General features: G+C 62.5%; 2 protein-coding genes and 1 non-coding gene across 8 annotated transcripts; all 3 read left to right on the forward strand.

Annotated features, from left to right (window-relative positions):
- Positions 1-422: 422 nt before the first annotated feature.
- Positions 423-10,976, forward strand: CCNT1 (cyclin T1). Of its 3 annotated transcripts, XM_066985810.1 has the most exons (9): positions 433-644; positions 1,675-1,756; positions 2,056-2,184; positions 2,989-3,049; positions 4,358-4,420; positions 4,720-4,765; positions 7,645-7,808; positions 8,152-8,222; positions 8,588-10,976. In XM_066985810.1, the coding sequence occupies exons 1-9, from the start codon at positions 469-471 to the stop codon at positions 9,995-9,997; spliced, it is 2,202 nt and encodes a 733-aa protein (XP_066841911.1). In that variant the 5' UTR covers positions 433-468; the 3' UTR covers positions 9,998-10,976. The 3 variants fall into 3 exon arrangements, 2 of the variants coding, with proteins under 2 accessions (XP_066841911.1, XP_066841912.1); XR_010827072.1 differs by lacking the exon at positions 7,645-7,808 and having other exon boundaries at positions 423-644; positions 8,588-8,728; XM_066985811.1 differs by lacking the exons at positions 433-644; positions 1,675-1,756; positions 2,056-2,184; ... (1 more) ...; positions 4,358-4,420; positions 7,645-7,808.
- Positions 10,977-11,585: 609 nt separating this feature from the next.
- Positions 11,586-23,020, forward strand: KANSL2 (KAT8 regulatory NSL complex subunit 2). 4 transcript variants are annotated; one of them, XM_066985812.1, is made up of 10 exons: positions 11,586-11,666; positions 12,659-12,917; positions 13,833-14,011; positions 14,565-14,679; positions 15,094-15,261; positions 16,366-16,528; positions 17,242-17,338; positions 19,653-19,906; positions 21,536-21,760; positions 22,535-23,020. In XM_066985812.1, exons 2-10 carry the CDS (start codon positions 12,667-12,669, stop codon positions 22,955-22,957), a joined length of 1,875 nt encoding a protein of 624 aa, XP_066841913.1. In that variant the 5' UTR covers positions 11,586-11,666; positions 12,659-12,666; the 3' UTR covers positions 22,958-23,020. The 4 variants fall into 4 exon arrangements, with proteins under 4 accessions (XP_066841913.1, XP_066841914.1, XP_066841915.1 ...); XM_066985813.1 differs by lacking the exon at positions 11,586-11,666 and having other exon boundaries at positions 12,550-12,917; XM_066985814.1 differs by lacking the exons at positions 11,586-11,666; positions 16,366-16,528; positions 17,242-17,338 and having other exon boundaries at positions 15,094-15,287.
- LOC125181601 (small nucleolar RNA SNORA2/SNORA34 family) lies at positions 17,409-17,545 on the forward strand. The gene has a single exon (XR_007160470.2). It is a non-coding gene; the product is annotated as a small nucleolar RNA SNORA2/SNORA34 family (small nucleolar RNA).
- Positions 23,021-23,271: the final 251 nt, after the last annotated feature.

Genomic DNA, 23,271 nt, shown 5'->3' on the forward strand with positions numbered 1-23,271 from the left:
GCACGCTCTGCGGGGGGAGGGGCGCCCCCCCCCCACCTTTTAATGCAAAAAACCGACTGAAGTGACTTTTTTTTTTCTTTATTTTCCTTTTATTTTTGTTTTTTTAAGCAGCTGGGGGGGGGGGGGGGCGGCTCAGCCCCTTTTACCCCCCCCCACCGCGGTACGGCCCCCTCCCCCCCCCCTCCTGTACAGATAAATTATATAAACGCACTTTGATACGAGCCGTGCCGTGCCCTTGGGGTCAGGGGTTAAGGGGCGGGGGTCAAGGGTCACCGGTTTGGGGGGGGGGGGCACCGGGGGGGGGACATCGGGACCGGGACCGGGACCACCCCCCCCAGCCCCTTCCGGCACCGCGTTTGTGCGCATGCGCCGCGCTCCCCCCCCCCCCATACCGTTTTGCGCCGGTGACGCAAGCGCGTTGTGACGTCCGTGCGTGCGTGCGTGCGTGCGTGCGCGCGCGGATCCGCCATGGAGGCCTCGGCGGGCGGCGGGGCCGGCGGCGCGGCGGGGCGGCGCTGGTACTTCAGCCGCGAGCAGCTGGAGCGCAGCCCCTCGCGCCGCGCCGGCCTCGACCCCGACAAGGAGCTCTCGTACCGGCAGCAGGCGGCCAACCTGCTGCAGGACATGGGGCAGCGCCTCAACGTGTATCCGGGCCGCGCTAGGCCGCGCCGGGCCCTGCGCTTGAGGGAGCCGCCGTTGACGGGGCCTGGGCTGGGGGGGGGACGGGACGGGGAGGGTTGGGGGCAGCGGGGAGCGGGGGGCAGACGGGTCCGGGAGCCGGGGGGGGGGGGGGTGCTGGGGAGAGCTGGGTCCGGAGCGGGGGGAAGCCGGGCCCGGGAGCTGGGGGGAGCCGGGGGGGAGCGGGAGAGCCGGGCCCTGGGGGGAGCCGGGCCCAGAAACGGGGGAGCCGGAGCTGGGGAGAGCCCGGGGCCGGGCCGGGAGCAGGGAGAGCCGGTGGGAGCCGGGCCCCGAGTGGGGAGAGCCGAGGGGAGCCGGGCCCCGAGTGGGGAGAGCCGTTGGGAGCCGAGGGGAGCTGGGGGGAACCGGGGGGAGCCGGGAGAGCCTGGTCCCGGAGAGAGGGGAGCCGGCCCCGGGGACTGGGGGGAGCTGAAGGGAGCCGGGCCCGGAGCGGGGAGAAGCTGAGGGGAGCCGGGCCTGGAGAGGAGGAAGCCGGGCTTGAAGAGGGGGGAGCCGGCCCCGGAGCAGGGAAAGCCGGGCCAGGAGCAGGGGGATCCGGAGCCGGGAGAGCCTGGACCCAGTGAGGAGGGAGATGGGCTCGGAGTGGGGAGAGCTGGGGGGAGCTGAGGGCAAGCCGGGCCCGGGAGTGGGGAGAGCTGAAGGTGGGAGAGCCTGGCCCCAGAGAGCCCAGCCCTAGGGGGCAGCCGGGCTCGGGAGCTGGGGAGAGCCAGGGGGAGCAGCCCCGGAGAGGGGGGAGCCTGATTTCAGAGTGGGGGGTGCAAGGCCTGGTTCTGGGGACAGCGGGAGCTCAGGGAGCCGGTTCTGGCTGTGGGGAGCGCTGGGCCCAACCGTTGGGTGGAACTGGGCTCAGATGCGGGGGAGCCGGGTCCATGTCGGCGGCGGGGCCTGGGGGAGGGAGCTGGGCCCGGCCTGGCGCTTTGGGGCCGGAGGTTGTTCCCTGGGGGGGGTCGTGCGTTTCCTTAGCCCCGCCACCAGCTCGCAGCTCACCATCAACACAGCCATCGTGTACATGCACCGCTTCTACATGGTGCAGTCCTTCACCCAGTTCCACAGGAACGTAAGTGCTGCGGGGGCTCCGGGGGCCCCTGGCTCTGCTCCTGCTGCCAGGAGGGGATGGGGGGAGGTGGGGGGGGGCACAGTTACGTGGTGGGACCTGCCCCGGGGAGGGGGCTTCATAGCTGCTGTGAGGCACTGGGGATGCGTTGTCCTCCTGGTGACATTTAGGCTTGTGCGGGCTTTATTTACCAAAATTAAATAATTATTTTTTTAAAAAACAAATTAAGACAAATATTCATCTAGTTTATGTGCTCTGATTTAAAGCTTTATAGCTTAAAGAGAGTTAATTTTCTTCTACAGTCGGTGGCACCGGCGGCTCTGTTCCTTGCAGCCAAGGTGGAGGAGCAGCCCCATAAGCTGGAGCATGTCATCAAGGTAGCTCACGCCTGCCTGCATCCTCAGGAGCCTCCTCCGGACACCAGGAGCGAGGTAAGCGTTGAGGTCGGAGAGCTACGCCCTGGTGCGAGGAGCAGAGGCGCGGGGAACAGGAGCGGTGAAAGCGTGCTGCGCCCCGAGCCGCATGGCTGCAGCTCCTCCTCAAATCGGGTTCCGACGCAGCCGCTCCGTAACCACGCGGCTGCGCCCTGGGACAGGCAGCGACAGCTTTCCAGTTCTGCTCTGACGCCGCAGAGAGCTTTTGGGCTGCTTCTGTAGAGCAGGAGACTCTCCTTCCCCGCTCTGTGGTGACCTCTCTCCCCTTCTCCTCTTCTGCCCTGCTGTGTAACGGTGCCTGCGTTAAAAGGAGGGCGCAGCTGCTGGGACTGGCTGCAGCGCCCGGCAGGGCAGAGGGTGGCGTCTGCAGCTGGGGCTGCTCCGTCCCCACGCCTTTAGCGGTGGGTTTGGTAGAAACGTTGCCAAATTTCTGCAGACAGCCCGTCTTCACCTGAAACCGAGCAGCCAACCCTGCGGGAAAGGGGAAGCTTTATCCGGGAAAGCTTTAGGACAAAAGCCGCCTCCTCTCCTGTGCTGCTCGCGTAGCCATGTGAGGGACTGGGACCGAGAGGGCCTGGATCCCGTAGCTCGAGCGCTGGCAGGGCAGCGGGTCCGCCCGGCGCTCTGCTTTTCTCCCTTCCGGCAGGGAATGCCCGTGCCCGTAAAGGTTTCCCCCCGCGCGGGTGGGCGTAAAGTTTTCCCCTTGCTCTTTTCGCCTCCCTGAGAGAAGGGCGTTAGAAATGTGCGCGCTTTACGTGGAGTGCCTCGTCGCGAGTAACCTGCCTGTCCTCTCAACCCCAGGCTTACCTGCAACAAGCCCAAGACCTGGTCATTCTAGAGAGCATAATACTGCAGACCCTGGGTAAGTTTTTCAAAGCGGACGGGCGGCCACGTGAATCCCGGACCCAGGAGCGTTCCGCACAGTCTGCTCCACAGCTGGAGGGCAGATCTCCAGCTGGCCAGTGGCAGAACAAGAGCCCGGGCAACAAACTCTGCTCTCACCCCCCTCTGCTCGTGTTTTCCTTTTTAACCTCAGCATTTCCAGGTGTAACTCGCGTCAGGTTCAGTGCTCGGAGAAACTGAGGTGTGGAAGTGTGCCTCATCTCTTTTTTTCCCCCCACAACAGGTTTTGTACCGCTCGGACACTGGTCGCTGTCCTCCGTTGCGCTGTTGAGCTCGATAAAGCTCCAGTCCCGTGGCTGGGAGGTGGCTAACCGAGCTGGGGTTGGAGGTTAACGTGATCAGGATCGCTGTTTTATTCCCCTCCCAGAAAGCAGAAGCTGGAGCCCGCTCTCAGGGCTGTGACTCCTGGACCCAGCGCCCTGCTCCTTTCAAACACGTCCTGTTACCGTTTTTTTTTTCCCTAACATCTCTTCTACCGCGGAGGCAGTTTGTGCGCAGCCCCCCAAAACGCTCAGCGTGCTGTTGTTATTTCTGACTCGCTTCAGAGTAAATCCCGCTGATCCCCACCTTACGAGGGGGTGGGAGGAGGCAGGTGCGTGCGGGGGCTGCACGTGTTGGCCTGCTGAGGCAGGGGGTGAGCGGTGATCCGAGCTCTGCTCACTTCTCCCCTTGCATTTTTCTAACTTCCCAGCTCATCTAGAATATTCTGGACTATTCCGCATGGCAAGAACCGAGTCTGTTGCACATGTGGACCGATGGGATTTTTTTTTTTCCTTTTCTTTAAACCATAATGCACAAACTGAATGGGAAGCCGAAGCGGGGATTAAGTTCCACTGACTCCAGGGCTGCAGGCTCCTTCAAAGGGAAAACGTCTGCTTCCTCTTAGCTTTTTGGGTGACAGAAATTCCTTTGAGCAGATGCCATTGTCTTCTCCTTCCTCCCAGCTGCTCCAAGAGGCTTTGTCCTGCTATTTTAAAAATACTTCATAGTTGTTTTGTTTTCAGCAAGGTCTTTCAAGTGCAGAAGTCACTTAGCTGCTCGGATGGAGGCCTGGCAGCAGCAGTGACCTTCGGGTTTTTGTGCCTGGAGGTCTCGAGTCTTCGGGATAAAGGAAAATGGGTTCCTCTATCCCTGCCTGCCTCTGGGCAGGGGCTGTGGGAGGGAAGGGGAGCAAGCCTTGTCCCCCGGCAGCAGGAGACCCGCGGTTCGTAGATCTGTCGGGGTCTGCTGCTCGTTACCTGACGGCCCTGTATCTGTCTTCTTCCAGGCTTTGAGATCACGATCGACCACCCCCATACCCACGTGGTGAAGTGCACTCAGCTCGTGCGAGGTGAGGGGCGTCGCGTGCTCGCGGCCCGCTGCTGCAGGAGAGCTTGCCCGCAGTCGGTCTCCTCCATAACCGCAGGCGGCGTCAAAACAGAGCCAGTTGTAAGCGGCTGTGGCTCTGCTGAGCCACCCAGAGCTCTCTGGGTACTTTTAAAGCCTTCCCGAGACGTGGCTTGAGTCGATCCGACTGCTGGGGGATTGTTTTGCACGTGGTGGCAAGAGACCGGTGGTTTTTAAAGTAAAATGTGGTAGTGTTTGTCGGAAGCCCGGGCTAACTCCCTGCTTTTTGCTTTTCTCTTCCAGCCAGCAAGGACTTGGCGCAAACTTCCTATTTCATGGCTACCAACAGGTTATTATTTTACAATTACTTAATTCCTATTTGGCAAAGGGCCTTACCTGGAGGAGATAAGCCACCGGTGACCCCTGGGGCATTGCTTAGCCAGTGAGCAACCAGGGACTGCTGGGTTTGGTTCAGAGACAGCAGGAAACCTTTCTCTTGCTAGCTTCTGACCAAAACCAGCTGCAAAATCGGCCGTATAAGCGAGGCAGGTGGGCTGTTGTAGAACCTCACTGCTTTATTTTCACAGGGTTAGACACTTGTCGAAAGTTCCAAAAAGAAAAACAGGCGTAGGGTGGATTTGAAGCAAATGCAAATGGTTTTGCTTGCTTAGTACCTAGGTGTCAGAGAGGGAGTTCTCGCAGGACTAGGTGCTGTGCAAATTCTGAAAACATGCGATCTGTACCCCCAGAGAAGGCTGATTTTGAGGTAAAGGGAGAGAAACAGGAGCTGGACACCGGCATGAAGGGTTTCAGGAGAAAAGCACAGCCTTGTCCGGCCTGAATGGCTGCGCTGGCAGGCCAGGAAGCGCTGTCTGCAGGTGGAGTTTGGGAAATTAAACAGAGTCCCTAGGGTTTTTTTTCACCTTGAGAGGTCCGGGTAGTTCTGTCAGGTACCACCTGGATCTTCACTGCGAGGCCGGTGGCAGTCCTCGTGTTGGGACGTCCATCTTTTTATTTTATTTTTTTTTTAATTTTGTTTTCTGGATTACCAGTTTCAGGCAAATCACGGCGTTGGTGTTTGGAACAGGCCAAGTTGTGGCAACGGAAAATGTTGTGTTTCTGGGAAAGAGCTGGCAGAAATGACGTGAGAAAAAGCTGGGTTAGGTGTCGGTTCTGCCTCGGGCTGCCCCACCTGCTGCCTAGAGAGGGCTGGGGCTTCGTTGTTCGTAAAACACCGCACAAGGAGTACGTAGCCGGGGCTAAAACAGCAGGAATCTGTCCCAAACTATTTTCTGGGTTTAGGCGGAGGGTGGCAAAGGATTACGACCTTCCTGTCGTGGTGGAGCAGCGCCCGGCAGCACGCCGCTAGCGCAGGGAAGCAGCAGAGTGGAGAACACCTGGGTGTTGCTGCTCACCTCCGTGGCTCCAAAGGGCACTGTGTGGGTTTCCTTCCCACGCTGGTTAAGGGGAAGGCGGTGGTAGCGCTACGTGGGGAAATAACCTCCCTGAGACGGGTTTTTATCCCTGCAGCGATAGTTGCAAAACCAAGAAATGAGGAGTTTGGGTTAGACTTGAAAGAAATCCAGGCAGAAAGTAAGAAACGCGGCCAGGCGGTCCCAATTTTGCCCTGACGTGATGCCTCGAAACACCCGATTGGGGTGTTTGAGCAATAAAGTAAATACATCAGGCGTAGCTACAAATGTTTAACATTTCATTCTTCCTGGCATCGTCGTAGGGCAGAGTTGAGGCTCTTGGTGCACCTGGGCTTCACTTCTTAGGCACGCTGCTTGAAGGATTTTTTTTCTCGCTCTGAATTTTCCGGGTTTGAGTTCTTGGCGTGTGGATAAATGCGATACCCACGAAACGATTTCATGCTTTTTTTTGGCCGTTGATGCCTGGCTCTGTGTCTCCACATTGCGTTGGTAGAAAAACCTTTTAAGTAACCCGTGCGCGGCGAAGAGATGGGGCTGCTGGTACCCCGCAGCCGCACGGGGGTGCTCAGCGGCACGGTTTTGGAGGGGCTGGTTCACAGGTGTGGCAGCGGGGCCGCTCCTGCGCTCTGCCGTGGCTTTTAAGGCTTGGCGGAGCGGGCGTTCGTGCAGCTGGAGAGGAAGGTTGGGGGGCTGATGCACCCCAGTTCTCAAAGCGCGCTGTCGGCTCGAGCTCCCCGTTGCGATTTCCGAGCTCTTCGGTGCTACCCAGACCTCCCGTCCCAGCTCTGACGTCTGAGCAAATCCATTTACCGCTGGAAACGCTTGACGTGTGGCCAGGCTCCCTTTTATAGACGCTCCTGAGTCGCTGCAGAGCAGCTCTGGAGGGGAGGGAGGGCAGGGCAGGGCCTGGCGATGGCAGGAGCTCCGTGAGCCCCTTTGCTTGTGGCAGGCTTCGTGGCTGCGGTGTCAGTGCTTTTTGTGAAGCTCCCTGGGGCAAGACCGGACCCTCCCCAAAAGCGCGGAGTGGCCAGCTGGAGGAGGCACGCGTGCAGCTAGCAGGGAGGTGACTTTAGCACTCGCTTTTAACGGAGGGATGTCAGACGGGTTCGTGAAGAGCACGGCGGCTTTCGTACCGAACGGGCCGAATCCTGCCTGCGGCTCAGGTTCAGGGTGAAGGGGGTTCGGGGTGAGATCGGATTTGAAACGCAGCCGGTGCGGATCTCTGCAAATTGGGCTTGTAACTGCAAAACAGACGTGGGCCTTAAGGAGTTTGGTGCTTTTGGTAAACTCCCCTGATGCAAATGTGCGATCGCTCCCCTTGGAGAGACAGAAGGGGATGAGCGCAGATCCTAGGAGCTTCCGTGCTCGACCTGTAGGTTCTCGGAGCGGTACCGATGCCCTTTGCCAGTGGCGTTGCCTTCCCAGGAGCTGCACTAGGACTTTTTTTTTTTTTTTTTTACTTCGGGCTGTGCAGAGCCAGCAGCAGAGGTCGGGGCGGGCAGGTACCCCAGCTGCTCCCTCGGAGGAGGGCGCGAGCGGGCCGGCAGCGTGCCTCGCTGCGGAGCCTCGAGCTGCCAGAGGTGCCCGGAGCGGAGCGGGGAAGGCAGGAGCAGCCTGGCAGAGTGGGACGGAGACGCCTGTAACCGTAGGGTCGCGCTGGGGGAGGAACGGCAGGGACTTCCCCACCACGTCCACCTCTCCCGCAGCGTCTCTCCAGTTGGGCGATTGTGTGTGCTGAGGTTCAGGCTTGGGAGTTCATGGCTTTCTGTTTCTCTCTCCCTGCTGGTGACGTCAGCCTGCACCTGACCACCTTCAGCCTGCAGTACACCCCTCCCGTTGTGGCCTGCGTCTGTATCCACCTGGCTTGTAAATGGTCCAACTGGGAGATCCCAGTCTCCACGGACGGGAAGCACTGGTGGGAATACGTTGATGGCACTGTAACTCTGGAGCTCTTAGATGGTAAGTTTTGGAGCAAGGTCCCCCAAAGGCTCTTGTATTATCTTGGCATCTCTGTTCCTGCCATTCAAACACGGCCACTGGCCGGTTCATGGACTCAAGGGCTTCTGGTTTTGCCAAAGTTTCCAGTGCAGCAGCTGCTATGGTACAACAGAGATGGCAAAAGGCGCACAGTGAGATGAGTTAACCTGTGGTCAGTGGTTCTAGCTGTCAGTATTTCCCCTCCCGGAGTAGCTCCATCTCATCGGTAGCTCCATTCATCAGTAAGTAGGGGGTTGCCCTGATGGACTTAGGGCTTTCCTGCCCGTCTCTGACCATCTTGCCTGGCTTTGTGTCTCCTCTGCAGAACTGACTCATGAATTCCTGCAGATCCTCGAGAAAACTCCCAACCGGCTCAAACGCATCCGGAACTGGCGGGTAAGAGTCTGCTTTGGGGCCGCTTGCAGGAGAACGCGGGCCCCGATGTTTCTGTGCGCTGTGAGGCGCCTCCAGCATGACAGTGCCAGGCAGCGTCTGAAGGGCGCGTGTGGGGGGCAGATTGGACTCCGTGGGTCTGCAAAACGTTCCTTCGGCACTCGAGTGCCTCGTTTCTGAATTAACTCTGTAGAAACCTTGGCCTTTCAGCTGCTCTAGCAGCTCCGTGCCCAACAGATGGGCATTTCTCCACGAGGGGAGGGGGAGGGGGGGGGCAAAGCGGGTGTCTGTCAGCCAGCATGAAAGAAGCTGCTCGCGTCCTTTCTGTGACAGCCCGAGGTAAATAACCGCTCGCTGATTTTATTCAGGCCTCTCAGGCAGCCCGGAAGTCGAAGGCCGACGACCACAGCGAAGACAAGAGCCTGTCGGAGCAGACCATCCTCAACATGATTTCGAGGAACAACAGCTCAGACATGAACATCGCCGGCCTGATGAGCATGTCGACGTCCTCGACGGCCGGCGCGGGGCCGTCCCTGCCGGCCTCGACCGATTCCCCCCGCGAGCAGAGCGGCGCGGAGGCGTCGCAGCCGGAGCACTGGCTGTCCCAGCACCCTCCCCCCAAGCTGGAAGCCGGCCAGGGCCACAGGACTAGCGAAAGCTCCTCGGCCGCCGAGCACCCTCCGCAGCAAGATGGCGCTGCTTATCAGAAGCAGAGCGGCAAGAACGCCCCGTCGGCCAAGGTGTCGCTCAAGGAGTACCGCGCCAAGCACGCCGAGGAGCTGGCGGCGCAGAAGCGGCAGCTGGAGAACATGGAGGCCAACGTGAGGTCGCAGTACGCCTACGCCGCGCAGAATCTCCTGGTCCAGCAGCAGCGGGAGAGGGAGGTCCAGCAGGACAGCAACCCCTCGCCCATCATCCTGAAAATCCCCATCGGCTCGGAGAACCCCGAGCGCCCTCCCGGCCCCGAAAAGAGTGACAAAGCCTCGGCTCTGAAGCTGAGGCTCCCGGTGGCGGGTGGAGGCGGCGAGAGGCCGCTCCCCTCCAAGCAGGAGGAGATCAAAATGCGCATCAAGGTGCCGAGCGCCGTGGACAGGCCCGGCTCCCTGGACGAGAGCGGCGCCAAGAGCCGGGAGCACAAGGAGAAGCACAAGGGCCACTCCTCCAACCACCACCACCACCACCACAACCATCACTCTCACAAACACTTGCACCCCCAGCTCGCCGCTGGCCCCAGCGGCGTGGTCAACAAGCGGCCGGGAGACTCTAAGCACGTCGGCCCGCCCAGCGCCGTGCCCCACAAAACCTACGGCCTCTTCGGCTCTTCCTCCCGCAAGAGGCCCCTGCCGGAGGAGGCGGCGGCGGCGGGCGCGGCGCACGAGCACCAGCCCAAAGTCAGCAAAAGCTCCAAGGGCTCCGGGGCGCAGTTCCCCTATCCTCACCTCCCGGGCCACGGCTCGGAGGCCGGCGGCCTCCCTTTGCCCCCGGCTACCAAAACCCGGGGTCCCCACGGCAAATCGGACAAGGGGCCCGCGGGGGCCAACGGGCACAACGCCAGCCAGGCCAGTGACTACCAGGATACGGTCAACATGCTGCACTCGCTGCTGAGCGCCCAGGGCATGCAGCCCACCCAGCCCCCCGCCTTCGACTTCCACGCCTACGGCGAGCTCTTGAACCCCCCCCGGGCAGCCGCCGGCTCCCGAGCCGCCAACACAGACAGACCCCGGCCCCCGCCGCTGCCCTCAGAACCGCCCCCCCCGCTGCCTCCCCTCCCCAAATAATTCCTTTTTACTACTGAGTTGGGACGAACCGGCCTGCCTGCCCCGGCCCCCCCACCCCGACCCGGGCCGCCCCTGCGGTGGAGGGAAAGGGCTGTTTGCGTTCTCCGCTGCCTCCCCGAGAACTGTTTTATTCGAACTGTTCCTATTTACCGCGAGGAGTCGTCGAAGCTGTGAAAGGACAAAAACCCCTTTCTCTTCCTCGCTCCCTCCCTCGCCGACTTCCAGGTTAGCAGCGGGGTCCGGCCCTGCTGGAACTGAAGCCCCCCCCCTCTCTGGGGAACACGGACTGCGTGGGGGGGCCCTGGGGGGGGCGTTATTTAAAACACGTTGCAGAAAAACCCGAGATGTTTTACAAATAATTTAAGCAGTAACTTATATCTTTTAGCGTTCTTGTTCCTTTTTAAGTTTTGTGATGCTGGCAGGTGCCGCGGGGGGACCCCGGCGGGGTTTGGGGCCGCTCGCGTGGCTTTGCGCGGCTCCGCTCGAGCTGATGGCGACAGGAAGTGGGTCGAGGAGCTTTTTGGGGTCAGAACGGAGGAAAACGGTGCGTGGGGAGGGTAAGGGGCCACCGGGCTGGGCAGGTGGCGTGCGCCAAAGGCTCTTGGGGTGCTCCCGGCCTTGGGGTGCTCCCGGTGGTGGTGGAGAGGGGCCGGCGTGGAGTGAGGGTGCTGGGCCGGGTGCTGAGCCCCGGTGTCTGCAGAAGGTGATGCAAAGCCCCGAGCCCGCTCTGGGTGCGGGAGCGAGGTGCTGGTGCTGTGACCGCAGCCGGGACGCGGGCAGGGCTGGAGGGGGGCGCGGGGCAGCTCCGGGGCGAGGGGACGGACAGACCCTGCCTGCGCTGGAGCTCCTCCCGCCCCCCTAAACCCTAAATCTTTGGCCGAGGGCACCCGCCTTTGGGTCTAATGTTTTGGAAAAGCCGAACTTGTTTTGTTCTTCAGCCTCTCACTTTTCCAGACTTCAATAAACGTTATCGTCTCCACCCGCGGTCTGCGAGGCTCTTTGTCTACGCCGAGCTCCGCGCCTTCCTCCGATTTCCGCCGACCCTGGGGGTAGACCCCTGGAGTTTTTAGGGTCGGTTCCCCCGTTTTGGGATCCCGCATTAGGGTCGGTTCCCACCTTCTGGCCAACCCGGGGGTAAATCCCTGGAGTTTTTAGGGTCGGTCCCCACATTTTGGCCAACCCGGGGGTAAACCCCCGGAGTTTTTGGGGCAGTTTCTGTGCTTTGGGCTCGTCCCTCCTTTTCCCTGCTCCTTTTGGAGCCTGGGCTGGGAGCCCCCAGCTCCCGGGGGGGGGGGCTTTGGGCATCTCCTGGGAGCTTTGGGGGCGTCGAGGCTTTGCCGGGGGGGGCTTTGGGGGCGTCGAGGCTTTGCCGGGGGGGGCTTTGGGGTGCTGGGTTTTGCCCCTACGATTTCGGGACCGGCTCCGAGCCAGGCGCGCTCCCGCCGCCACCGGGGGGCTCTGCCCCAGCCCCGGCCACGTGCGGGCGCGGCCACGTGGCGGCTGCCCCTCACGTGCCCCCTCCCCGGGGCGCGGCCTTATGCTTGAGTGACAGCGAGCTCGGCCAACCGCGCGCCGCGGGATGGCGGCAGGGCGGGCCAATGAGGAGGGGCGTATGAGGGGGGGGGCGGGCTGTGCGGGCAGGCGGCGGGGAGGCCGCGGCAGCAGCGAGGTAAGATGGCGGCGGCGCCGCCCGCCCGCTCGGGACCGGCGGGGCCCTTCCCTGCCGGCCCCGCCGCGCTCCCCCGAGGCTCCCCCGGCCCCTCGCGCCCCTCCGCCGCTCTCCGCTCCGCCGCCGGCGCCGGGATGCGCTGGGGGGAGGGAGCGCCCCTCACGCTCGCCGCCCGCGGACAAAATGGCGGCGGCCGGGGCCGGCCGGGCGGCGCCAGGGCGCATGCGCGGGGCCGGCGTGGGGAGGGCGGCGGAGCACGTGGGGGGGGGGGGCGCCGGGGCTGGGGCCGGAGGGGGCGAGGGGGTCCGGGGGGGGTCGAGAGGTGCTGGGGGGGGCGGGGGTCCTGGGGGGGTCGAGGGGGTGCTGGGGGGGTTCGAGGGGTGCTCCGGGGGGGGGGTCGAGGGGGTGCTGGGGGGGTTCGCCAGGGGGTCCTGCGAGGGGTGATGGGGGGGGGCGAGGGGGTGCCTGGGGGGGGGGGCAGACAGCCCCCGGGGGGGGCGTTGTGCGGGGTGCTATGGGGTAGGGGGATGGAGGTGTCCCCCGGGGACCCCCCTGCCTCCCCCCGGGGGACCCCCATTTCCCCTCCCCCGGGACTCAAGTTTCCTTCCTCGGACCCCCGTTTCCCCCCCCCAGGGACCTCCGTGTCCTCCCCCGGGACTTGTTTCCCCCCCCCCCTCGGGGACCCCTTGTGTTCCCCACCTGCGGACCGATATTCCCCCCTGGAGGACCCCCGTTTCCTCGCTGGGGGCCCCCCTTTTTTCCCTGGGGACCCATTTCACCCTGTCGGGGACCCCCGTTTCCTCCCCCGGGGCCCCCGTTCCCCTCCACCACCCCACCTGGGGACCCTCCACTGTAGGAGCTGCTTCGTCCCCCCCCCCCCCCCCCCCGTGTCCCAGCAGGACGAGGAGTTGCGTTCGGACGCCCTGGCAGGCGTCAGCCGGGGCCGTGCGGCTTATTTCATTCCTTCTGATTCCTTTGCCCGCCTCCGGCAGCTGTTGGCATGAACAGAATTCGGATCCACGTCTTGCCGTCGAGCCGAGGCCGCCTCACGCCCGTGCCGCGGCCCCAGGAGCCTCTGGCATGTGCCTTCACCCACCGGCAGTGCTCGCAGCCGCGCCTGGAGGGCCAGGAGTTCTGCATCAAGCACATCCTGGAGGACAGGAGCGCCCCTTTCAAGCAGTGCAGCTACGTCTCCGCCAAGAACGGAAAACGGTGCCCGAACGCTGCGCCCAAACCGGAGAAGAAGGATGGGTGAGTCCCGCTGGTTCTCTGCTCCTGCATCAAGTTGAATTAAAACGGGTGGGGGAAGGTTTTTCACGTACAGCACGGGCGTTGCAGGGCCTTTTTATTCAGCTGATGCGTTGAAGTTAACCTCAGGCAAGTTATTGAAGTGCTTCTGAGCTCGAAGAAGACCCCACAAGTGCTGGAGACTTCGTGCGGAGCCTTCCTGCCCCCGGTGGGCTGCCGGGCTGCTGCCCTCTGCCCTCCCAAGGTGGCTGCGCCCAGGCCCTTTGTCAGAGCTGTCCTTGCACCCACGTGCACCTGAGCTGAGCCCAGCAAATTCGAGTTGGAGCCTGTCCTTACGGCTCATCCTCAGCGCGTGTGCTCTGGTTGTGTTTGATTTGGAGTTGTTGTTGGTGCATGTGGGACGTTCCGGCTGCTGTGGCTGGAAGGACCTCGAACATTATCACACCCAGCCAGCACGTCGGGGGGGTACAGTTTCGCTCCTCGGTGCATCGAGCTGCGTTTCATCCTCAGAGGTTACCAAGAACAGTGGTAGTCTTGATTCTGCCCTTGGTCCCTCTGCGATAAAAAAGCTCCGTCCGCTTTGGCCAGCGTGAAGAGTCCAGTGTGAACGCTTGGAAGCAGAATAGCTCGCCTCAGCGGCTTGAAGTCAAAAAGCTCTTTTCTCTCTCTGCTCCTGCGCCCTGCGGCTGCCAGCTCTGGAGCCAGGGGTGGTGTTTGAGCGGTGCTGTGTGGTCCGCGAGCCACCTGGGGCTCTCTGGCATTTCCCTGCTCTACCTGCAGCCAGGGGCGGGTGGTTTTGTTCCGCTGGTGAGAGCGGGGCGCGCTTCGGGCGCCGGGGAACGTTTCTCAGTGTCTCACTTGTTCGTTTTGCTGGCCGAGGGCTCGGAGTGGTAACGAGCTCGTGATTTATTCCCGCAGCGTGTCGTTCTGCGCGGAGCACGCCCGTCGGAACACGCTGGCGCTCCAAGCTCAGATGAAGAAGTCCAACCCCGGACCTGTGAGCGAGACGCTCCTCTGCCAGCTCAGTTCGTACGCCAAAACAGAGCTGGGCTCCCAGACTGCGGAGAGCAGCCGCAGCGAAGCCAGCCGCATCCTGGGTAAGCACAGAAAGCAAAAACCACGACCCGGTGCTCTCCTTTCTGGGGAGAAGCGCTGAGGGTAGGACTTGTTAAACCCAGCGAAGCAAAGATCCCAGGGATCCACGGGTACGAGACCGCGTTCTGCAGCCCCTGGCGCGTCTTGCGTGCTGCTGACTGCGGACAAGTCACGCCACCCAGAGTCGCACCAGCCCCAAATCCTGCAGGTCCCCTTCCCCTGCAGCTGCAGGGCAGAAACCCCAGCTAGCTTCCCTCTGCGCTGCCTGGTGCCTCTCAAACACCGGCGCTGAGCTCCCTGACTTGTGGGGTCGCTCGGTGGGCGCCATCCAGCAGTTCGTGGCCCCCTCGCCGGGTGGGGGCTGTTTCGCCCGCACCCGCTTGGTGCGTTTCTTCTCGTTCCACATCCCTGCTGGCGAGGAAGAGCCCTCGTGGCACGAAGCAGAGCAAATTCACCTTCAGGGGGCTGCGGAGCCGAGCACCTCCGGTGCCTGGCCGTGCTCGAGCGCGAGCCGCGGGGCCGTGCCCTGTCTCTTAGTGCCCCCTCGTTCCTCAGATGAGGACAGCTGGAGCGATGGTGAGCAGGATCCTATCACCGTGGAGCAGACGTGGCGAGGGGACCCGGACAGCGAGGCTGACAGCATCGATAGCGACCAAGAGGATCCCTTGAAGTGAGTGGGTGGCTCCTGCCCGGTGACGCGTGCGGCGTGCGGAGCGTTAGCTCGGGGCGATACTGGGAAGCAGCCGTTGCGTTAACGAGGTGACGTTATTAACGGCGCTGCGCTGGGACTTGGTTCCGTGGTGAGTTTCTGGGCGTGGATGCTTGCCAAGGCTTGGGCCTGGCGGTTCTGGGAAGCCTTTGATGCCGATCTCCTCCTTCAGCCTGGAGCGGGCCACGTGAGCCACAGTCTCGGGGCGATCTCTTAATTTAAATTAGGAATAAAAATCGGTATTTCTGCTTGTCACCCGCTGATTAACTCGGCCCTGCTCAGGCAGCGTTTCTGATAACGTCTGCATCATGCGGCGAGGGGAACAGCCCTGGGGGGCCTTACAAACCATAGCCTGGTTTTGCGGGTGCTTTCCAGGCATGCTGGCGTGTACACAGCCGAGGAGGTGGCGCTGATCATGCGCGAGAAGCTGATCCGCCTGCAGTCCCTGTACATCGACCAGTTCAAGCGGCTCCAGCACCTTCTGAAGGAGAAGAAGCGACGATTCCTGCACAGCCGCAAGGGCGAGCACGAAGCCATAGGCAAGTACCGGTGCAGGCAGTCACTGGTGCGTATCCTTCCGTCCGAGGGCACCGGGCTTCTCTAAAACACACAGAACTCTACATTTAAAAGATGTTTTTTAAAAAAAAAAGAGGGGCAGAGAGGGTATTTCTGTGGCTGGCCCCGTGCCTGGAGATCAGTATCGTTTGGGTTAGAGAGGTTGCCGGGTTTCTTTGCTCTTCAAAGATTGCGCTGTTGCCAGGAAATGAGACTACAAAGTTAATTCGGAGACAAAAGTTCTTTTTTTGTATGGGATTTCCTGTTTTTGGTCTTATAAACAAAAAAATTTATTCATCTGCAGGCTCCTGTCTGCAGCGGCAAAGGTTTCTTTCGGTAGCTGCACCGGTGCTGCCGTAATGACGTAGTCCTCCTTAGCACGGATGCAGCTTTTTTTTTTTTACAAAAGCCCTGCTGCCTCGCTTGGATTTCTCACTGAAAACTCTCTCGGAGGCAGGAGCTGGTGGCTGAGCAGAGGCAGGCGCACGTTACAGAACTGGCCGAAAGTTTACAGCGCAAAGAACGCTTCCCGAGCGTGGCCTTAGAATAGCTCATCTCGGAAAATGGCACGATGCAGCTCGCTCCCGAGTAAAAATAACTGGAAGTTTGGTACATGACAATTTTGTAGGGCTCGTTTTAGCAAGCCAGAGATGCAGATCCTGACCGCTGCCCTGTAATTACAGCTGGGAGTGCTTACGGGAAGCTTCCAGAACTTGCACGGGAGCGAGCTGAAATTTGAAAAATTTTTATTCTGCCCCTAGGAATCACAATCAACTTTGGCCAAATTATTTTAAAAGACGGTTAAAAATAGTCAGCCCGAGAACTCCTCGCGGGCGCGGGGCAATCGGGATGAGTTTCGGGATGGCGTCTGCTTTGTCATCCTCTTGTGTAACCCAGAGATGTGCTTCCTGTTTACACGCGCGGCGCTCCCCGCTCGTTCCTCCGCTGCGTTGGCTCCCGTCGCCGGTCAGCTGCCGGAGCAATCGAGGGCCGATTTCGGCTCTCGGTACCCAAAAAACGAAATGGAAAGAGCGTGGCGGCTGGGCGGCGTGGTGTTTTTGCTGACTCCCTCCCTCGCTCCCCGCCAGGCAGCAGCCTCCTGACGGGCCCCGAGGGGCTCATGGCCAAGGAGCGCGAGAACCTGAAGCGCCTCAAGTGCCTGCGGCGCTACCGGCAGCGCTACGGCGTGGAGGCCCTGCTGCACCGGCAGCTGAAGGAGCGCAGGATGCTGGCAACCGACGGCACTGCCCAGCAGGTACGTCCGGCAGCTCAGGGCCTGCCTGGGGCTTCGGCTTCCCCTGGAGGCTGCGTCTCGCCCTCTTGGTCCCCTCTGTCCCTCGTGAGGCTCTTCCTGCAAAGAGGAAAGCGTCGGTCCTGCCTGGCCCCCCGCAGCGTCCGCACGTTGACTAAAACGTTGCGGGTTTGCAGAGGCGTTTTAAAACAGGCACCAAAACTACGCAGACGTTGCGGTGTGGGGGTGCAGAATTTTCCCTTTTGGAAAGGGGGTGCTCAGTGGCTTCCACTGCTGGAAAATGCGTGGAAAATGTTCTTTGGCATGGTGGTGACATGCGGACTCCTCCCAGACCTGTGGGGACCCGAATGCGGGCCCCCTGCATCGTACACGAACCTAAATTTGAAGCTGTTGGCAGCCATTTCTCTATAACCGTTGTAAAATTTAAAGCCTGCCCTTAACTGGCTTCTGCAAGTCAGGAGATAAGTCGGAGAAAACCCGTTCTTCTCTGCGACAAGCTGGTGAGGTGAGGCTCTTTCGATGGAAGCCCAGACTTGCCGCGTTATCTCAGCCCTGTCTCGACAAAAGCATGAATGGGAAGGAGATAACGAGGATCCGCCGTAGTTAGGAGGGTTTAATCTTGGCGCGTGTTGAAAGCGGGCTGCGGGCGTTGCGTGGCCGAGGGGGGGTTCTCTGGAAAGCCAGCGGAGCTCTGAGCTGTTCTCCTGGACTTGCAGGCGCACACCACCCGCTCCAGCCAGCGGTGCCTGGCCTTCGTGGATGATGTCCGATGCTCCAACCCGTCTCTCCCGATGACCAGGCACTGCCTTACTCGTATCCTTTGATCTCAGGCCTGGCTGCCAGCGGTTCGATCCTCCTTTTTTTTTTTTTTTTTCTTTCATCTTTGGCCCTAAGTCAAAGCCATCGGTTTGCTGTAGCCGTTGGTTTCAAGCAGGAGCCCAGAGGAATTTTCTTCCCGTGGTACGCTGGCTGTTCCAGAGCATCTCAAGGGTGCGGCCAGTTCACTTGGAAGGGACAAGGGAACCTCGCGAAGCCCGAGGCAGGCCCCGAGCTGGCTGCCGGCTGCGTTAAGGGAGGACGGAAGCAGGTCCGCGCTCTGTAAATCCCTGCTCCCGCCTTAAGCTGCGGGTGCTGGGTCCCAGCAGCCGTCGGAGCGGGGTGCGCCGAGCTCTCGGTGCGAGAGGTGGGTGTAGGGAGGGACGTCTGACCGCTGCAGCACTGCTCGGGGCAGGATTTGAAGGAAGGAATAGATTCGGCCTGGCTGGGACTGCCGTCGTCCAGCCTGGGGCTTGGTCTCCAACTCCTGGGAAGGCTCACGCCTGCGAGAAGAGCCTCAGCGTTTCCAGGGCCAGCGCCGCCGTTCCCCCGGGGACCCACGAGCCAGTTGAGCACCTCGTGTGGCAGTGGGACGGGGCGGACGCGGCCAGGAGCAGCTCGGGGCCGTGCTCGCAGCTGCTGTGAGTCAGGAGCAGCCCCGGATCCCGGAGCGGGGCTGGCGGGCAGGGGAGGATGAGCTTGGGGTTTGTTTTCTTCCTGGAGCTGGCAGATCCTCCTCGAGCTCTGCGCGGGGAGCAGCCCAGGGAGCAGGAAGCTGCCATTGTTTCTCTCTAGTGGCCGTATACTTGGAAATAAAGGCAGGATAAATACCTACAAAGCGCTTTGAGCAAGTTGCTGTTTGCAGCTGGCTTGCTTGGAGCAGGGCAGGGAGTGGAAAAAACGCGGTTTTATTTCCTCGTGTCTGAGCCGTCAGCCGACTTTGGCTGCCACAAACAAGCCCTTTACTTCGGGTAGCCCTGCCGAGCCGATAACATCTGCAGCCCGCTCTGCTTTGTGCGTTGTCGGGAGGCTCTCGGGCTTTGTTTGGTTTTTTCAGGAGCTCGACCGTTTGTGACAAGGTGTTAAGGGGAGCGGACCAGCTGGGTTGTCGGGCTCCAGGTGGAGCTCGGGGCTTCGTCGGCTTGGCAGCCCATGCTTTTTGGCTACCGGGAGAGCGAGCGCTTGAGCTGGAGTCATTCGGAGAGATTAAAATCTGGTCTCCCCACCCTGCTGCTCCTGCGGAGACGCTTTCCTCACCCTCGAGTGCCTGCTAGGTTTGGCTCCTCGGGGCTGAGCTCTGCACCGCTAGGGCCGGCACCGGTCAGGGGCTCTGCAGCGTGAGAGGTGAGGGGGGGAGAGGATGAACCCGAATGAAACCTAGTCAGCTCGGGGCACGGGGTTAAACTCGGCGCCTCTCGCCAGCACGTGTGGGTTTGGAAGATGGTTTTCCCTCTCCCAGCCCGCGTTGTGTGAAGGGAACTTGTCAGACGTTGAGGATGGCCCGCCGGCCGTTCGGGTGGGTTTGTTGTCGAGGTGCCCAACCCGAAAGCCTTGCTCCACGCTCGAGACCTGCCGTGGCGCCCAGCACGGGTTGTCACCGGGTGAAGAGACCGGGATGCGCTCCCAGGGGTGGGGGGAAGGCCGTCCGTGCAGCCCCTCGGGCCGCCTGCCGTGCTCTGTTGTCCCGCGGGGTTCTTGCGCTGGGCGAGGACGGGGTTTGGGCTCCTGCTGCTGCTGGTGGAATCGCTCTGCGAGCGCAAACGCAGTCGGAGCAAAGTCTCTGTTTGTGATTAAAGGCAGGAAATCCCATTTACACCTCTGGCAGGAATAGGTTTCCCACTGGGAAGGAAAATGCAGTGGGAAGATAGAAATACCGGAACTAAACTCCTGGCTGTGGAAGCAGCATTGTGCGCGCTGCTGTCCCCGCTGCCTGCTGGATGGGGAAGCGCGTGCAGATGCCTTTTAAATGGACGTCTGCAAATAAAAGTAAGCCCGGGCATGTGTAATATCTTCCATCTGAGGATCTGCGAGTGCTTTACGGCGATCCAGCTAAGCCTTCCAGCCCCCCCCCCCCCCCCCCCCGGGAGGCCGTAGCCGTTGTCCCCATTTTCCATCACGTAAGTAACGTGGCCCACGCCGCTGGGCACTCGGGGCGCAGCTCTGGAGCCTGGGCTTTGACCTTGCAGAATTGTAGGGTTTTTAACGTTAATCTGGAGGGTGGGAGGATGCGTGGGGAGCACTTAAAGCTTTATAGTCTTTGTAGAGCTTGCGTGCTGTAACGCGCAGGTTTCCCTTGACCGCATCTTGCCAGACATCTGTCAGGACGCTAACCAGACTCTGTTCAAGCCGTGTCAAGGCTCGGAGGAGGTGCCGTGCAACAAGCCCGTTCCCGTGAGCCTCTCCGAGGAGCCCTGCTGCCCGCTCCACCTCCGCCTGCCCCCGCAGATGTACGTACCCGAGCAGGTGCTCTCTGTCCCCGAGGAGCTGGAAGCGGCCCCCACAGACCTGTACCTGAGCGCTGCTGAGCTCCAGCCGACGGAGAGCTTGCCCCTGGAGTTCAGCGACGTAAGTCGGAGCAGTTGTGCAGCGTGCTCTAGGCGAGCGAGGGGTTCTGCAGGAAACCTTCCCCGAAATTTGCTGCTTTCAGGACGTGCTACGAAGCCAGGCTGAGCTGCTCGAGGAGCGGGCTGCGGTGCAGCAGGCCCCAGCGCTCCCGGTGCGGAGCATCGCAGAAAGCCGCTGCCTCCCCAGCACCCGTAACAGAATCATTTTTGTTCTTGCTGGCTCGGAGAAGAACAGCCTCTTGAAAAATGAGCAGAAGTGCAAAGGGTTTGGGAGGTGCTTGTTTCAGTAGGGTTTGAAACAGCATAGTTGGCGACTGCTCCTTTGGAAGGGCTGTGCTCTTGTTTAAATCAGTATTTAGCTTTTTTTAAAAAAAAAAAAACAAAAACAGATTCCGCCCCCCCCCTTCTCTCCCATGAGGAATACGCGAGGGTTTTAATCCCCCAGATTATTCCGATGCCCGCATGGATGTTAAGCCTCTGCGCTTAAAATCCTTTGCAATTTGCTTAACCAAAAATCCCGTGGTCATTTGGAGCCGCTCCTGCGCACGAGGCGTCGCTTGCTTTTATCTGTGGGTGTCCCCGAGATCTCGGGCGCCTCCATCGGAGGGCAGACCTGACGGTTTGCTGACAGCGAGGGGTTCGTTGGGGGCCGCGGGCCGGCCCACGGGCCGCGTGGCGCTGCCGTGGGGCCGAGGCGGGCCTGGCACCGCCGAGGTTGGCAGCGCTGCCCCAGCTTCGGCGGGCGTTGGAGCGGCGCCCGGCTCCTTCCTGTGGGGCCGAGCGCTCGCGAGGCAGAGCCAGAGCGCGGCGGTGTGAACGCGGCCTTTGTGGGAGAGGGTTTTTTTTTTTTTTCAGGGCAGAAAGGAGAAACGGAGCCGTTCTTCTCCCCCAGCCCGGCCCCTGAGAGGGCTCCCCTTTTGGGTGGTGCGGGCAGGAGCCCAGAAACCCAGCCCCGTCCCCTGGAGGACGCGTTTGCCCAGTCTTAGAAGCAGCCCTGTGGGCGCGGGTACCCCCCCCCCGTGTGCTGCTTGAACAGGGGGGCGTGGGGCTGCCCGCTGGGGGGCTGCACCGAGGGCTTTACCCCAGAGCTTCTGGCTTGGATGCCCCTCGAGAGCCCCCTGTCCTCAGCTCAGGCTGGGAGCTGTGGCTGCGGGGGGTGTCCCGCGTCACGGCAGCCTGGCCAAGTGCCGTTAGGAGTCGTGGGCATCCCGCCCTGACGTCGGACGCCCTCCGAAGCCAACCCGTCCTTTAAAAAGAGCCTTGCGGGACCCCCCTGCCTCCCGCAGGAGGGTTAGCGGCGCGCCGCGGGCAGCGGTGACGAGTAAGGCAGAGGCTGCATATCCCGGGGGGTCTCCGTCGGGGGAAGCAAAGAGGCTTCTGCTGAGCTTTGGTCGGGGGACGAAAGCTTTGGGTGTCCCGGGGAGGTCGGAGCCCCTTGGGCACGTCCCCCCGCCTCCCACCTCTGCAGCGGGAGGGCGGCACGCTGCTCTCCACCCGTGCCTCTGAAGCCACGCCACGGCCCTCGGCCTGCTCGCGCCCCGCGGAGGAGCGAGGGGCCGCCAGGAGGGCTGCGAACCCCGTGGGGGGCTCCTCCTGCTGATGGGGCCGCTCTGCCTGTGCTCTCTCCTAGGACCTGGACGTGGTGGGCGACGGCATGCAGTGTCCCCCGTCCCCTCTGCTCTTCGATCCCTCCGTGGCCCTCGACCAGTCCATCAGAGACGTGGCCGAGGCCCCCATAGACATCCTGGCCCTGGAGGAGCCGGCCCCAGCGGGCGGCCCGGCGCAGGCGGCGCCGCCGGACAGAGGGAGCTCGGCTGCCCACGGCTTCCCCGCCGCCGCCGAGCCTCCTGCGCAGGTAGAGCCGGAGCTGCTGCTCCTGGGGGGGCTTTCAGCCCGAGCACGGCTCCTGCTGCAGGCAAAACTGTGTCCCCCAGGGCCATGCCGGAGCCCGGGCTGTGCCGTCGCAGTCCCTGCGTGCCCGCGGTGGCCGCTGTCCCCCCGCGGCAGCCCTCGCGGCGTGCCCACGCTCCGGGTGGCGTCGCCGCGGTGGAGCCTGTCCCCGGGGAGCCGGGGGCTGCTCTGTGTGGGGACATCTCAGCTGCAGCCTGGGGACGGGGTCAGGGGCTTGACGCCCTTGTGGGAGCCCCCCCTTTTTCTTTTTTCCCCCCCGTGTGGGGATTTGGAGGGCAGCAGTTGCCTTCTGTGCAAAAAGGGCTTGGCCTTCGATCGCGTTCCCTTCACCCTGCTCTCACCGGGGTGGTTTTGTCACTTGGGTGCTCGCCGTGGGGGTGGTGGGGAGGCAGCCTCAGCTGCCCCGTCCCCGCTCTGCTGCCCCCCCCCTTGGCCGATGCCCCCCGCAGCCCTCCTCCCCGCCTTGGGAGCTGAGCGCAGAGGCAGGGGATCCCTCCCCAGGCCCTGAACGAAAGCCGCCGGTTTGCCGTAGCCGCTGGCTTCAAGCAGGAGCCCAGAGGAAAACGGCTCCTGGTCTGTTGGCGTTCCTGGCCCCGTGGGGCGACCAATTCGTACGGGAGCGACACGGGGCTCGGCCTCCCCTCACCCCTACCCCCCCTGCCCCCCCCCGCGTCCCCCCCGCACCCGTCCCACTGATTTATTTTTCTTTCCTGGACAGAGCCTCCTGCGCCCAGGGCCCCCGGACGAGAGGCGGCTGGAGGAGACCCCGACCCGCGGCGCGGCCTGCCAACGGGAACCCGGAGCTGGCCTCCGGGAGCTGAGCCGGGAGCGAGCGAGCAGCTTCCCCGCGGTCACGGAGCCCCCCCCCGGGCACCCCCAGCTCGCCCAGCACCGGGCTCAGCACCACCGGCAGCGGCTCCGAGCAACGGGAGGGGGGGCTGCGGACCCCCCTGCGTGGGGGCACCCCTGGCAGGGTGGTGGGGGGCGAGGGAGAGCCCCCCCCCGTGGCGAGGTGGAAGCCGGAGGGGTCCTGGGGGGGGGGGGGATTTGGTGGGGAAGGGGGGGACGGAGCTGGGCATGGGCACCGGGGGTGCAGCGGGGTCGGTGCCGGGCTGCCCCCGCATCCCCCGTGTGCCTTTAGGGGCGGGGAGGGGGCTCCCCTCCTGCGGGTGACCCCCCCTCAATAAAGACCTCGGACCTGGTCCCCAAGCGTGTCCCCGGGTCGTGCTGCGGGGGTGGGGGGGGGGGCGGGGGGGGGGGGGGCTACGGGGCCGAGCCGGTGCCCACGGCTGTCCCGGGGGGTGGGAAGGGGGTGGGCGACCCCCCCGGTGCTACCGCAGCCCCGGCAAGCCCCGGGCAATCCCCCGGTGCCGTCCTCGGCTCCGCAGCCGCCGAACCGGGGCTCTGCACCTCCCCCCCCCCAACCGGGGCCGTGCCTGGTGCCAGCCCCGGGGG

This window comes from Anser cygnoides, chromosome 32, assembly GCF_040182565.1.
Source record: "Anser cygnoides isolate HZ-2024a breed goose chromosome 32, Taihu_goose_T2T_genome, whole genome shotgun sequence".
Taxonomy (NCBI): domain Eukaryota; kingdom Metazoa; phylum Chordata; class Aves; order Anseriformes; family Anatidae; genus Anser; species Anser cygnoides.